The 15,491-nt window shown below is 39.0% G+C and overlaps 1 protein-coding gene across 22 annotated transcripts in view; it reads right to left on the bottom strand.

Annotated features, from left to right (window-relative positions):
• The window catches only part of RIMS2 (regulating synaptic membrane exocytosis 2), a gene marked incomplete at both ends in the record, with an annotated part of 289,996 nt that overhangs the window by 86,759 nt on the left and 187,746 nt on the right, over nt 1-15,491 (bottom strand). For 8 of the 22 annotated variants that reach the window (XM_081324264.1, XM_081324271.1, XM_081324269.1 and 5 more), the window contains one exon: nt 5,069-5,134. The exons of the other annotated variants lie outside the window; for them this stretch is intronic. In XM_081324264.1, the coding sequence (XP_081180390.1) occupies nt 5,069-5,134 (66 nt within the window). The remainder of the gene's footprint in view (nt 1-5,068; nt 5,135-15,491) is intronic. 22 annotated transcript variants of the gene reach the window in all.

Below are 15,491 nucleotides of genomic sequence, written 5' to 3'. Positions count from 1 at the left end.
AAGTCTTTCCATCAACAGAACAACTCTAGATACAGACTTTATATTTTGTCTAGGTAAATTTATTTATTAAACAAAATTTGCTCAATAAATCTGATAGTGATACGCACACTATATAAATAATAGCAGGAACAAGAATAGTGAAGTTATAAAATTGCCAAACATCTGTATAAGAAATAAATTATACAACAGTAGTGAAACAGTTAGTACAGATATTAAACATACTATATTATATGAGAGGTAGCCTTTATACAGCATCCTTAGCCATTTGTAAGACCACCCAATGTAATGAATTATATTAGTCTTAAAAATGAGCAAACAGTTCAAATTTAGCCACCTTGAGCATTATATAGACTAACTTCACCAGAAGTGTTCCAATCTTGACAGAAAGTATTCCACTCACATAAAAGCATTTCAAGATCAGCTACATTTGAAATGGTTACAAACTTATTCAAAAGTCAAAGCAGCCTGTTTTTAGCTCAAATTGGTTTTAATGCAAAACATTTTGCACACTTCTGATGAGCCTTAATCATACTGAAAGCCAAAACTACTGTATGCTCTTCTACCACATCTGTAGTATGTTAAACCAAATTAAGATTCCCATCATCTTTGAGGGGTCTGAAGTTGATAATCAACACACTGTAAGTCCATGTCTATTATCTCCCTCAAAATTCTACACTGCAAATTCTTAAATATATTCTTTATATATCTATCTGTCTATAAGTAAATACCTTTCGAGAGCAGGAGAAATAAACGTGTCATCAACATATGCATTAGGCTCTCTTCCCTCCTTCCTACTCCTCCTGAACATAAAATAAACAGTAAAGGTATTTTAGAATGGCCTTGCATACTTCTGCTGATGCATGATAATGTCCGCCAAATATCAAGCAACTTTTAGCACAATGCAAAGTAAAAATAACTCGTAACCTGAAAACAGCTATTTTCTAAATAATTCCATATTCAAACAAGATTCATATGCCTGTGATGACCTTATATTCAACAACTATGTTAAGACAGTCTATGCTTTAACTTAACAAAAGCAATTATGGCAAGACTTTCAGCCCATAAATTCACTCATGTGAACTGGCCTATTACTGAAGCATGTGAACAGTCAATGTTGCAGTGTGTATAGTAGAAAATATCCAACATAGTGAAATTAGGACATGAGGTAAACATGAACATTTATCTCTGAATGTAGATTGGTGGTAGATTCACCAAGGTAAGCCATTTTTTTGTAAACTTTTAAAGGTTTGGGAAAATGAATTATTCATTCCCAACAATTCAAGTAATGTGTTCTGGCTCCAAGCATCTCACTAAAATGTTTAGCTTAGTTCGCTTTTATGCTTAGCTATTAACTCAGTCAACCTTGAGGAGCTATGCGAGAGGATGGGGTAACGGCAACATTAAAATGCTACTACACATAATATTCAATATTACCTGTTAGGGATGTTATGGATTTTTTTTCAAATTAAGTAATACAATTGACCAAAACAGAATGTGTTATAGCACAAAGGGGAGTGTGGATACCTTTTTCAAAATATTCTGTGATGATGGGTAATAGGTATAATAGCCAACAGAATGTTCTTTCAGTATAAGCTGAGTGTTGTTCAAGTTAAATTCTTACTTATGGCAAAAATAATGCCATGATAATTTATAATTTAATGATTTCTAATTTAGATTACAGAAGTCACTCTATATGGAACTGGCCTTAAAAATATTTAGTAAGTTCAGCTAATGCAAATACTCCAAGTAGACCTTTATCTGTGCTGCTCTTTTAGGTCATGTACTATTAGTTGTAAAACCATTAAATGCTTTGTTTCTGAGCAGATCCAAGATGCTGATTTAGTTGCATAAATCCTTAAAAAGATTGTATCCAAGCTATCAAAAAGTTGACTTCTTTATTTTCAATTTATAGATAATTTCTGATCAACACTGGAATTACAACAACCGCCGCTAGAGAAAGTATTTATTATAGAGAAAGTATTTTTATATGTATAATAAATTAGACTTCATTTTTTTGTGTGGGAATACCATTGAAGCTTACATTCAATTTTTATTTCTCCTATCAAACCGGGCAGGGACCCATTACCCTGAGAAAGTTTGCATTCAAGGGCTGCAGTATGTTCATTCCCGCTCTATATCTACAGTTGGCTTTCTGAAGGCCATCAGGGTAAGTGCTAGTCCTATCTCATGGAGGATCATTCCAACAACAGGTACTGCAACAGAAAAGACACTTCTCCTGATTGCATCAGATAACATGAAGTGTGCCCATTCTAGAGACAGGCAGATATCAATTGGGAGAAGCAGTTTCACTTACAATACAGTCCTGTTCCATGTAGGGCTTTATATGTGATAACTTGCATTTTTAATTGCACCCAGAAGCTAACAAGGAAGCCAGTGCAGCTCGGAAAGTAGGTTAGTTACATGAGCATATATTGATGTGCCCATGACTTCCTGTGCTGCGGCATTCTAGATTTATTATAGCTTCTGGATAGTCTTCAACAGCAACCCACATAGCCAAGTTGAAGTAGTCCAGCTGGGAAATGACTAGGACATGTGACAGAAATGAAGACCCCTTGATCCAGGAACAGGTACAACTTGCACACAACATGGTTACAATGGCCACTGTCTCAGTAGGAGAGTGCAATCCCATTCAGAACCAAAGATATAGAATCTCTAGTTCCCAGGCAAGGGGAATTCAAAACCCAAAATATTATTTTTGATATTGAATTGTTAATAGTGTGCAGTGAATTCTACAAATATTCACCCTCAAAAGTTTGCTTTAGATGCATTGTATAAAATAATATTTGCTCTTCACTTTGTGGAACTCACATTCACTTAATTCCACCTCTCATTCAAAATAGGAGTGACAGCTTTTTACACATCATCAGTATATTATGTTTTTATGCTGAATGTCGTAAACTAATGATACTTTGTATAGGTTATACCTCTCAAACTCATAGTAAGCACCCTCAGAATAGGTACGGCACATCCTATGCGATTGAAGCAATCTGACTGCATCTTCACAAAAGTTAGGATACAATGAATGATTCTTGCTGCCAAAATATAAGCAGTGAAACATGAAACTAAAGTAAGAAACAGATTAATGAATAGCATTTAGGCATGAAAGTATACATGAATGATAGAAGGAAATAAAATGGGTATGAAAAATATGTTCATTAATTCATGTAGTTTAATTTATAGATAGTGTGGATCAAATTAAGAATTTAAGCATCAACATGTTTTGAACAGAACATTTAAAAAGGAGGGTATATTGGAGCACTTCTGAATTTTATGTGAAAAAGCCCAAGAGACAGCTACAAGAAACTTTATTGATTATCCAATGAAATTTGTAGGAGGAAAGTAAAGTTACCTTCAAATATAATTAATAGGCAATCAATATGGCAAAAATCCTAGCCAACTACGTAAGTGGCTCTTCAATAGTATCGTTATGGTAAATCTGATATAATTTTTCCCAATCGTACAAGAGTTGATTTCCAGTGATAAGAAAATATATATCTTCAGCTAAAACTCATTTTTCCCAGACATAATCCATAATATTAATGCTAAATACTAGTAGGAAGAAAGAAAGGCATGGCTGAAGTCTGAATGACTTCTCCCTTAATCAACAGCTACAGTATAGGAGAACCACTTGTTAAGACAGGTTCTCCAAACTTTTGGGCATAATTTTAAATTTGTGAAATTATAGCTATCGTAATATAACTGCCTAGTTCAGATGTTGGCAATCTTTTTATGCAGATATGGGATCACATATCATGATACAGACTGCAAAACATTAAACAGAAATTCTGACAAGGTTTGGTCATCATTAATTCCTGAGATTTTCTGCATTTATATGAAATCCTTGGTGATCTCAAATGACATCCCCAAATGTCTTATGATTTAAAAATCTGACAAGTGATAGGCTATTTTTTTTAAAAAAAACCATTTGATTGCATTAAATTACAGATACTGTGAATATACAGTCACTAGCTCCTGCATAATAGGAAAAAAGCATTCTTCTTACTAGCATAAATTCAAAATAGCTTTAATCCAGCATACTAAATCTTATATTTGTCCCCACATAAAAACAATGTATTTTTTAAAGACATTAGCTAGTTGTTGTAGAAGGCAAAAAATTAACAGCTGGCTAATTCCAGCTATATTGTTATTTCGGTATTCAGATCCTATTTTATTAAATATTATGCAATTGGGAAGGCACTGACAGGAACACCTAAGATTTCTGATGATAGATAGATAGATAGATAGATAGATAGATAGATAGATAGATAGATAGATAGATAGATAGATAGATAGATAGATAGATAGATGATAGATAGATAGATAGATAGATAGATAGATAGATAGATAGATAGATAGATAGATAGATAGATGACAGACAGACAAGCAAATATTTGGTTCAGAATGGCTGCAAATGTATCCAGGATCCTGGGAAGAACTACTATTATAGAATATTTTGGAAATTCAAAACATTTACATAACTGCAGCAATCCTTATCATTTAGTAAGGCAGATCAGCATTATTGTCATGATACAGGTGGGGCTTCAAGGGACAGGGTCACTTAAAAATACCTAGTGAGATCATAAATGAGATGAGTCCACTCCTCTTCTGGAACACAACCAACACCTTCAGCTACTATACAACATCCACTTCAATTCTTCAACATTGTATAACAATTTTATCTGGTAGCAGTGCTAGGATTATGAATAGCAGCTTGATATTGTGGATGATAATGGAATGGAATAATGGTTTACAATGGTATGAGTGGAAAAGGTATAGCAATACTGAGAAGAATCTAACATCTAGAACTTCATGGACAAAGAATGATAACTGTTCAAGAACAATGCAAAAAATGCTGTTGTATAACATGCTCTCTATTGATTAGACAAACTATGAATGTAAGGTAGTACTTTTTTTAAAGTCAAGTATTAATATTTGGAAAAGATTTGTTATTAAGCCATTCAGTGACTTAACTAGTAGGAAGCAAAAAATATAAGTTCAAGTAAAAGCATGCATTTATACACAGAGTCACACACAGGAAAGCAGATACCTGGCATCTCTGTGATGGTAGTCAATGGATTGCGTGTGATGGGACCAAGGCAGAGTGAGATAATGACTGAAAGCATAGCAGAAACAAAAATAAAATGTAAGACAATAAAATTAAGATAGTGTCATATATAGATATATAGATATATATCATAAAATATGAAGGCCTGACAACACAAGCACAAAGACACTATAAAGGTGGAATTTTTATACAGAAAAATAACTTCATAAAAGGGATCCATATATTAATGTGCTTCTGATGCAATACTACTATAAGCCATTAATTCCTGTCCCCCGCACACCTGAAATGTGGATGATGTGCAAATCAAATCAAAGTACTACTGCTTTGATTAATGAAGGTGGCTGCCACATAACTATCATATTTACAAAAGACTTAAGCAATAGGTTGCAAGATATTTACAGATATTTAGGAGTATTCCAGAATAAATTCACAGAACTATCATGGCATGTCAGATGTTGAGGATATTACATTGTACTGATTTCACCATAAGCGTGATTAATTAAAAAGTTCATAAAGATGGAAGCAGTCTTTTCCTAGAATTCAACTGTTTGGCAGAATAAACACTCAGAGCTAGAAGAAAGAGGGCACAGAGAAGAAAGAGGGTACAAAGACTGACTTGCTAAAAAAAAAGGAATCACTAGATTCTATCTGATAATCCACAAAGGTATTGCTTCAGATTATTAGAAATTCTTGCTAATTATTGTATTATGAATTTGACTAAATCTTATAACATTGGCTACTTTCGTCAATGTGTAGTTTGGTTCTAATATTAGTTTTAAAGGATTGTGATAAAGTATTTTCTTTATATCTGTTTCAATTCAGGATTCTTTGCAGAAACAATGCAGTGTTTTTCCTTTTTTAATATATTGTAAATAGTTGTGTAATTTTTATATTTTGTATATTCTTAATGTATTCCTTTTAACCTTTTTTCTTTCTTTTTTCTGTCTTACAATAAAAGCATAATTTTTTTAAAAAGAGTCTGAGATTCCTGTATGGGAATACTGTGACTAGAAAGAAGATCCTAAGAGAGATCGGTGGCCTGCCAGGCTTCACTTTGCTTCCTGCAGGATTGTCCACTTCCTTCCATCTGCAGGCCTCTGTGACTATTTGTACTTTGGCTGCAGAAGAGAAAACAGCATTTACTGGCAGACAGTTTCTTTAACAGAAGGGACATCAATCTCATTGAAGAATTTCTATGGGATCAATACTTTCCCTTCAACACAGATAGACAAACACAAAAAATTAAGGGATGGCTCACCCAGATTGCACCACACATCAGTAGCAGCTCATAACACCTGCCTCCTTGTTATGGTCTACTCTAACTCATCAGAATCAGAGGCTGAATAGCCTGATCTGGCAAACAGTAAGGCTCAGGAGCTCTAATCACTTGGAATAGATCAGGGACCTAATGAGAATGAGCAGGTGATTCAGATATAATAAGAGGCCAGATCTTGGCAGAGTGCCTAGACCCACAATGAGCCAGTATTTTAAATGACAGAACAAAGATTTCTCAGCAACAGAGGTTAACAACACTTCAGTCAAGTGACTGGCAATATTGGATCTGTGATCCTATTATTCTGGCTCTTTGCTCTGCTCTTGGCTTGAAGTCTCAAACCAGCTGTGAAATTCTGTGTCTGAACCTCTGATACAGATAACTAATTTCTCTGCCATTGTCACATCCAGTTTATCTGATGTGGGTGCTGTAGGTGCACTAGCTTTTTTCTTTTAACCATGATCTTAAATTGGACTCTGTTGATATGTATCTGGATCAATTCATACTGGAGCATCCTAATTGTACAGAAACAACTCACATTTCCTATATTTACTCTGGAACTTGTGTGTAACTGTTCAGCTGGGCATTCTACCTGTCTTCGGAGGGTTTATTACTAAAGCCTCATCATTGATCCAATTTCAAACCTGGTACTGTGTGACTGCTGACTCTAGAAAAGTACAGTTTGATTCTAACATTAAAATAGAGATACTTGTTTGTTAGGTTCTGACAGACGAGGACTCAGAGTGGTTTAACAACGAACAAGTTTATTGAATACACAAGGTCAACTGTCAACTGTCAATTGTTGCAGTCTTTTATAGGGAAAGTGTTAGAACTGTAACCAATCAATGGAGCTTATTTTCCCGCTCCTAGGTTATTGCAACCAATGATTGCACCTGGATCTCCCGCTCAAAAACCCTGCTATTCTGCAATCAGCTAATTCCTTATTAATAACTATTTACATACACAACACCCCTTACCCCCCAGTTGTTGTCATTTCTTTACAAAGTCCTTCAAATATCTTGGTGGCCTATGTATTCTAGAAGGGTATCTATTACTCTGGCAGCTAGGGACCCCCTTTCCTGAATGACGGCTTGGCTGCTTGTCTGTGTTGGACCCCGGCTCTGGGTTACTAGACTCTGAATTTTCCCTGTTGCTATTTTGTGCATTGGTTTGAGTTTGACACTCAGTGCTCGCTGGCCTACCTCGCAGGGGTACCTCCCAGTCTATTTGACTAAATTGTTGTTGTTGTTGTGGGGTACCAGGGAAGGAGATGTTTTGCCGTTCCTCTACCCCGCTCTCTGGTATGTTGTCATTACTGACCCTGGATGTACTGTTTTCCCCAAATATGCTTTGGCCCCCCTCTACTGGCAAGCACCCGCTAGCTCTCTTCCTCAGCTGATCTGTGTGTCTTTTACAGATCCTATTCCCTTCCCCCTCAATAGTGTACGACAGGGGCCCTAAAATTTCAGTCACCACCCCAGGAATCCATTTGTCCCCTTGGGCGTAATTCCTGTCCCAAATCAAATCCCCCACTTTGAATGTTCTGTCAGGAATGTCCAATTCAGCGCTTGGAAGAAGTCTGTCAGGGTGTAATCTGTCCAATTTGGTGGTTAGTCTCCTACCCCACCTCATTTCAGCTGGACTTTTCCCTGTAGCAGAACATGGGGTCGTATGTTGGGCCAACAAGAACTCGGCCAGTCTCTGATGCCAGTCGCCTCGAATGATTCTTTTTAAGGCGTCCTTCGTGGTCCTCACATTCCGTTCAGCCAAGCCGTTGGTAGATGGGTGGAAGGGTGCTGAAGTCCTGTGCTTAATCGAGTTGGCCTTGAGGAAATCCTGGAATTCAATAGATGTGAATTGTGGCCCGTTATCAGACACAATTAAATCCGGCAACCCATGAGTGGCAAAGAGGCCCCTTAATGCCTGTATGGTTCTACCTGAGGTTGCTGAACTGACTGGTACTACCTCCAGCCATCTAGAGAAACTGTCAACCACTACCAGAAATGTTAACCCTTGGAAAGGTCCAGCAAAGTCAATATGAATCCTGGACCAAGGATTTCTAGCTAACTCCCACTTATGCGTACGGATGTGTTGTTGTTCAGGCCTAGAACGTTGGCACAGATGGCAATTGGCAACACATTCCTCAATGTCCCTGTCCAGACCTGGCCACCACAAGTGACTCCTAGCCAACGCCTTCATCCGCACAATTCCAGGGTGTCCTTCATGTAATTCTGGCAAAATGGCTGATTTGTAGATTCCTGGAATGACTACACGATTTCCCCAGAGTAAACATCCCAGATGAACTGACAGTTCATCTTTCCTTCTAAAATAGGGAATGTATTTTTCATCCGGGTTGGCGTTTGGCCACCCACTCAAGACCCAGGCCATTACTCTCTTTAAAATGTGGTCCTTATTTGTTGCCTCAGCTATGTCTTTAGCAGTTAAGGGCCAATCCGGAATATCCTGTAGGGACATTATTTGTCCCACAGGTGCAGGGTCTTCCTCTGTTAAGTTTAGGGGCAATCTGCTAAGGGCGTCAGCATGTCCCATGTCCTTGCCCGGTCTGTATTGGAGGGAGAATGAGTAGGCTGAGAGAAAAATGGACCACCTCAGCATTCTAGGCGACATTATTTGGGGAGTCTGTTTATCCGTGGTAAACAGTCCCAACAGGGGCTTATGGTCAGTCAGTATAGTAAAGTTCCTACCGTAAAGGTAGTCATGGAACTTTTTTACTCCTGCCACTATTGCTAATGCCTCCCTGTCTATCTGAGCGTAATTCCGCTCTGCTTTGGTTAGTGTGCGTGAATAATATGCAATTGGTCTTTGTATACCTTGTTTGTCTAAGTGGCTGATTACAGCCCCAACACCGTAAGGCGAAGCATCACACGCCAGGTAGATTGGTTTGTTTTCTATAAAGTGTGTTACAGTTGATTTACTGGACAGAATGTCCTTTAGAGTTTGGAAACTTACTCTGTGTTTGTTCAGCCATTGCCAAGGGGTCTTCTTGTCTAAGAGCCTGTGGAGGGGTTCTGCAATGGCAGCTTTGTGAGGCACAAATGTGTGGTAAAAGTTTACCAGGCCAAGGAAGGCCTGCAGTTCCGCCTTATTCCTTGGTTCTGGGGCCCATTTAATTGCTTTAATCTTGTCAGGGGTAGGGTGGATTCCATTTTTGTCAATCCTAAACCCCAAAAAATCAGTGGATTTAACCCCTATGCTACATTTTTCCCTTTTTAGTTTCAGTCCAGCCCTCCTAAATCTACCCAGTACCTGTTCCAGACGCTCTACTAACATTTCCTCATCTTTTCCAGCTATCAGGACATCATCAAAGTAAGGGCATACTCCTGGTATGCCCTTTAAGGTCCTCTCCATCACTTCTTGGAAGATGCCTGGAGCTGCTGCAATACCAAATTGCAGTCTGTGGACCCGGAACGCCCCCTTGTGGGTAACAATTTTCTGTGCCTCTGCAGCCTCCTCAGAAACAGTCAACTGTAAGTACGCATGCGCCAAGTCTAACTTGGCAAACATGGCGCCGTCCTGGATCGTGGCGAGGACCTGCTTCACCGTCGGGACCGGGTAAGCATGCTTTTTCATTCCAATGTTCAGGGTGGCCTTATAGTCCGCGCAGATTCTCACATCCCCATTGGGTTTGAGGGGTGTGACAATCGGCGTTTCCCATAGGCCACCCTCAACAGGTTCTAATACCCCTTGGCCTACAAGCCTGTCGAGCTCGGCCTCGATTTTTCCCTTTAGGGCGAAAGGTACCCTTCGGGCCTTAAGCCTGATTGGTTTTACAGAGGGGTCTAGGTTAAATTTAATTGGGGGTCCTTTGTACCTACCCAGAGATCCGTCGAATACGTCTGCAAATTCATTGCAGACTGATTCGAGGGTCTTATTTTTAATTACTGAATTTATCCCCCCAATCCAAATGCCCAGGGCAGGGAACCAGTTAACCCCAATTAAGCTAGTCCTATGTCCCTCCGTAACTATTAGTTCTAAGACTCCCTTAAATCCCTTAAATTTAACGCTAAGGCTGATCTTTCCTTTTATTTTTATGGGGCTTTTTTGGAAATCCGTTAATTGGATATTTGTTGAATTAAGTGGAATTTTCCTTCCACTTATTTGTTCGATCCTCTCAAGGGTTTCAGTGGAAATTATCGACACTGAAGCCCCGGAGTCTATTTCCATTCTGCAAGGGACCCCTTGCAGATAGACTGTGATTTTTAATTTTCCTCCAGGAAAATTGTAACCCTTTCCTTGTCTCCTCCGGCTGACACGCGCCACCTCCCCTAGATGTGGAATTTTAACCCAGGGTTTAGGGGTCTCCTTGCCACTGGAACAAGGGGCTACCTTACCCTCGGCCCACGCATCGACTTCTTGAACGCGGTTGTCGCGAACACGGCTCCTGCAGATGGCCTGGATGTGGCCGGTCTTGCCGCATGCCCTGCACTTTGCGGTACGGAATCGACACGAGGTGCGGGGATGGTTGCCTCCGCAGCTACCGCACCGTTTCTGGTTGTCCGCGTCGCGTGGTCTGGTTGCGGTGTCCCGCCATGGTCGTTGCGTCCCCGACGCCTGTCTTTGCGAAGTTGCGGGTTGTTGCCGGCGAGCAGGTTCAAGCCCCTCACTTCTGGGTTGTCTTGGCGCCAATTTTCCAAATCGCCTGGAAACTTCAGCGATATCTTCTTCCCACTGCTGGTCCACCTCCCCGCAGTCCACATAGCCCTCTTGGTTGATCTCGGACGCCGGTGCCATGCTGTTGCGGGGGGGGTCGCGATACCCAGTGGACTCGTAAGTTAAAAGTTCGTCAATAACTTCCTGTAGATCGCCAGTGGGTTTGGCGATTATTCTGTTCTGTAGCTGCTCGTCACGCAAGCCCAGTACCACTCGGTCCCTAATTCTTATTTCTAAATTATCGTATTTGCAACGTACTGCGGCTTCCCTGACAGCAGCGACAAACTTCTGCATTGACTCTCCCGGCCTCTGGTTCCTCTTCTCGAAAATGCGCCTCCAGAAGAGTTCAGATCTTCTAGGTGTAAAGTGGACCTTAAGTTTGGCTAGAAGGTCGGCGTATGGCACGCTTGAGACCGGTTGCGGTTGACACAGTCCGACAGCGATTCGGTAGACCGGCGTGCCGCAAATCGTCAATAATGCAGCCGCTTTTTTACGGTCGTCTGTGATCCCGTTCACTAACAGGAACCCTTCGACTTGTCCGATGTATTCTTCCCAATCCTCGGGGAAGTTTGGGTCGAATTCCTTCAATGACCCGATTTGCGCCATTCGGAGAATTTTTTTTTTTTTTTTATTCTGCCGCGGCCGCTCGGTTGACTATTACTCGTTCTGAATTTGCCGCCTTCCCGCGACAATTCCACCGAATCTCTGGTCTTCTGTCTATCCCATCCTCGTCGCCAATTGTTAGGTTCTGACAGACGAGGACTCAGAGTGGTTTAACAACGAACAAGTTTATTGAATACACAAGGTCAACTGTCAACTGTCAATTGTTGCAGTCTTTTATAGGGAAAGTGTTAGAACTGTAACCAATCAATGGAGCTTATTTTCCCGCTCCTAGGTTATTGCAACCAATGATTGCACCTGGATCTCCCGCTCAAAAACCCTGCTATTCTGCAATCAGCTAATTCCTTATTAATAACTATTTACATACACAACATTGTTCCTTTCTGTTTTTGCAACCAAATTGAAACTTTTGCTTGCAGAAAAAACTCAGAAAAACTTTGTCAGCTCACTTAGTATTTACATTGTGCAACTATAACATTTTCACATTACAAATGTCCTGAAACCAATTGAAAGAAATTTGATAGATCCCTAGACTGACTCCCAGCATTTCTGGCACAGTACAATTTTTATATGAGTCCTCACATTGTTGGCTCACACAGTGTGCTATCTGGGCCAGCTGTTAAATGGGCTAGTCTGCTGTTTCACTGGAGCACCCACTGAATAATTTTCACAAATTCATCATAAAATTGAAAACAAGAGTGAAGATTTTATCTCACCACTCACAAACAATTAGTATGTCAAGAAGCAACACCAGGGATGCACTCAGTAGCAGGCTATGTAAATAATTGTCAGTTTTTGGCTCAACACTTGAACTGGAATAAGTCTTTTTTGATAGAACAATCCCAGAATAGTTGATACAGGTGATCCTCCCACTGACCATTCAAACTTACAGTGGTGCTGAACAAGAGGTACTTATGACTGATTCTCACACAGAGTTGAAACATCCCTGCAGTCCAGTCAGGTGGTCATGAGCCAGGTTCTCAGTTACTGGCTCACAATTATGATACTGCAGTGTTCTGAGGCCATTTGATTGCCATTTGGAACTTTCTTTGCCAATTTCCTACAAGCAAGTTGGCAGGAAGTTGCAAATGTGACATATGATGTTGCACTTAACAGCATGGGATTTACTTAATGAGAGCAACTGGAAGTACCGGAATTTCCATCGCTGAATGATAGTCATATGACATTGCATTTTGCAATCACATTGCTTAGTGATAGAAATTCTAATCCCAATTACTATCTTTAAGTGATGGTATAGGATAAAGTGGCAAACCTGAATGCCCACTGAATTTGGTAAGCTACTGGAGCAACAATATGCAAGGACCTGCTGCAGTCTTCTAAGCACCATCAGAGTCAACATTTGTAATCCCAGGGGAAAACTTCAAGTCCTTTGAAGAAACCCTTAGAAATTGGAGAAGCCTAACTATATATTACCCCTAAAGAAAAAGCCTATCATAGATAAGCATCCCTATGTTGTGGAGACCAGGGTGATCTGACTTTCACAGGGACCACCAAGCTATCTTAGAAAACAGTCTAGATGGGTTACTAATTAAGGGAAGTAATATCAGCTAAGTGGCCTAAGCTCCAGTGCTAATTTCCAAATAGGACGTAATAGTGCCTCTGACACTGTTTATTCCAGATTGAATTACTGTGATCAATTCTGTGAAAACTACCATTTTCACAGACTTAAAGCTCAAAAGAATCTTAGATAGTCTTATAACTGAATTTTAATGGTAGAAATTACTAACAGACCATTAGTCTGGCCTAGTAGTCTGTACCACAGACCTGTTGGGTTAAAACTTGGCAGAATATTCTAGTCAACTGGATTCTACTTTGTTTCTGCTCCTCACTTTTCCTAGTAGCTGCAAGGCCACAACCCCCAAATTACATCGTTTAACAAAAGAGCAAATTTCATATCAAGGCAAGTTGCAAGGAGGATTGTTATCTCAGCTCCATTTCTTGAGTCCTTTGAGCAGAAGGACAGGAAGAGCTTTTAGAAAGCCTAACCAGCAAATATGCCAATTTTTATATTCAATCAGCAAGAGATTGACCAACTAACAACCCAATGTTTCTATAACTGCCCAATTGACTTGATCTCTGCCCAATTAGAGAGATTTATTCCCCTGCAGAGACCTAGCTGGAATAGTTAGGGAGTTTATTGCTAACAATATGAAGAGCATGTTTATTCTTTGTCTTTGTGATTGTTTGCAGCATCAGCACTATTTGTTAATAAATTTTACTTTTTCCCTGTATACGGATTATTCTTCTGTTAGGGACTTCTTCCCCTCTTCTCTAATTGTTAAATCATGAAGTAATATTTTTCTTTGTGACACCAGGTTTTCCAGTGAAAAGTCTGAGTGCTCATGAATCTCACACTAGAAAGTGAGTATACCTAGAAAGTGAGTATATATAATATAATTCCTTTCAAATATAGTGAGAATATCAAATAGGAATTCATCATGAAAAAATGGGTTTTTTTACTATCTTTCTTCCCAAAAACATTTAGGGAAAATAAACTTAATATTTTCATCCAATCACTAAACCTCATTAGTAAGAAAGCAACACAATCTATGCCTCAGCAAATGTGGCTGCTTTAGTGAACAACATAGAGATCCTGCTCTCTCACTGAAGCAAGTTCTAAAGCACTTTTCCCAAATCATTTTAAAGGAAGCACAGCATTATTACATCTAGTGTTAATTTTAATTAAATTACTTTTATATGTCAATAAAATAATCTCTTGCCATTACAGTACTCCAAATAAATATACAGTACTGCTTAAAAATCAAGAATGCTGTTTTAATGTGCTGCATTGTTTATAATATTGAATCAGAATTAGGATCTAAGGCTGTATTCTGACTATGCCACAAATATTTCTGAGTGACTTGGAATTAGTTACTGCCTCTAGCCTAAACCCTCTTACCAGGTTGCTATTAAGAAAATAGTGACAGAAATCAAGTACCCTGAATTCCATGGAGACAGAGGAAAAAATGTGTCATGGATTGGCCCTATTTATATTTCCCCTAATGTTCTGCAGTAACAAAAATCTACAGATTTACTACATTTTTTTAAAACAGATTTGTGCACAAACATTATTTTTAAGCTTGTGGCACCATAAGGTAGAATCTATAACTTAGTACTATGTATATTCTTTCAAAAGCAATTGAAAGCAGCTTTTGTAAGCCTGACTGCATCAATTAAAGTTATTTCTACTTAACAGCATCCAATGTGAAAGTGATGGCTTCAAAACAGTATTTGAAATTTTTGCACTATAGGTTTTAAAAATCTCTAGAACAATAGCACATATTAGTTCTGAAAAGTATCTTTTCCTTTTGAAGTTAAAAGAATCCTTGTTGTTTTCTAACAGCCTAAAACAAAGGGGATTTATCACTAAACAGTATTACCATATTCCAATAAAATACTAAGTCAAAGTCCCAGATGTGACAAATTATACTCTAATGAAATAATAATTTTTATTTAAAATTGTTTCCATGTAAGAATTGCTTCTCAGACTGACAAAAGTTCAGTTCACCATTTTATAAACTACCTGAAGCAGTTATATTAAAATAGTAATAGCTATAGCACTTAGACTTATATACCGCTTCACTAAATTTATTTTATTTTATTTTTATTTATTTTAATTCCATTTATATCCCGCCCTTCTCCGAAGACTCAGGGCGGCTTACAAGCTTAGCAGTAGCCTTCATTCTATGTATATGCCTGCTTATTAGGGCTTTCATACACCCCCCAAGCAGCATTATTACAAAGTCAGCTTAATTGCCCCCAACAATCTGGGTCCTCATTTTACCTACCTCGGAAGGATGGAAGGCTGAGTCAACCTTG

The sequence above is a fragment of the Vipera berus genome, assembly GCF_964194415.1.
Source record: "Vipera berus genome assembly, chromosome: 3".
Taxonomy (NCBI): Eukaryota; Metazoa; Chordata; class Lepidosauria; order Squamata; family Viperidae; genus Vipera; species Vipera berus.
This window is presented reverse-complemented; position numbering and strand designations above follow the sequence as displayed.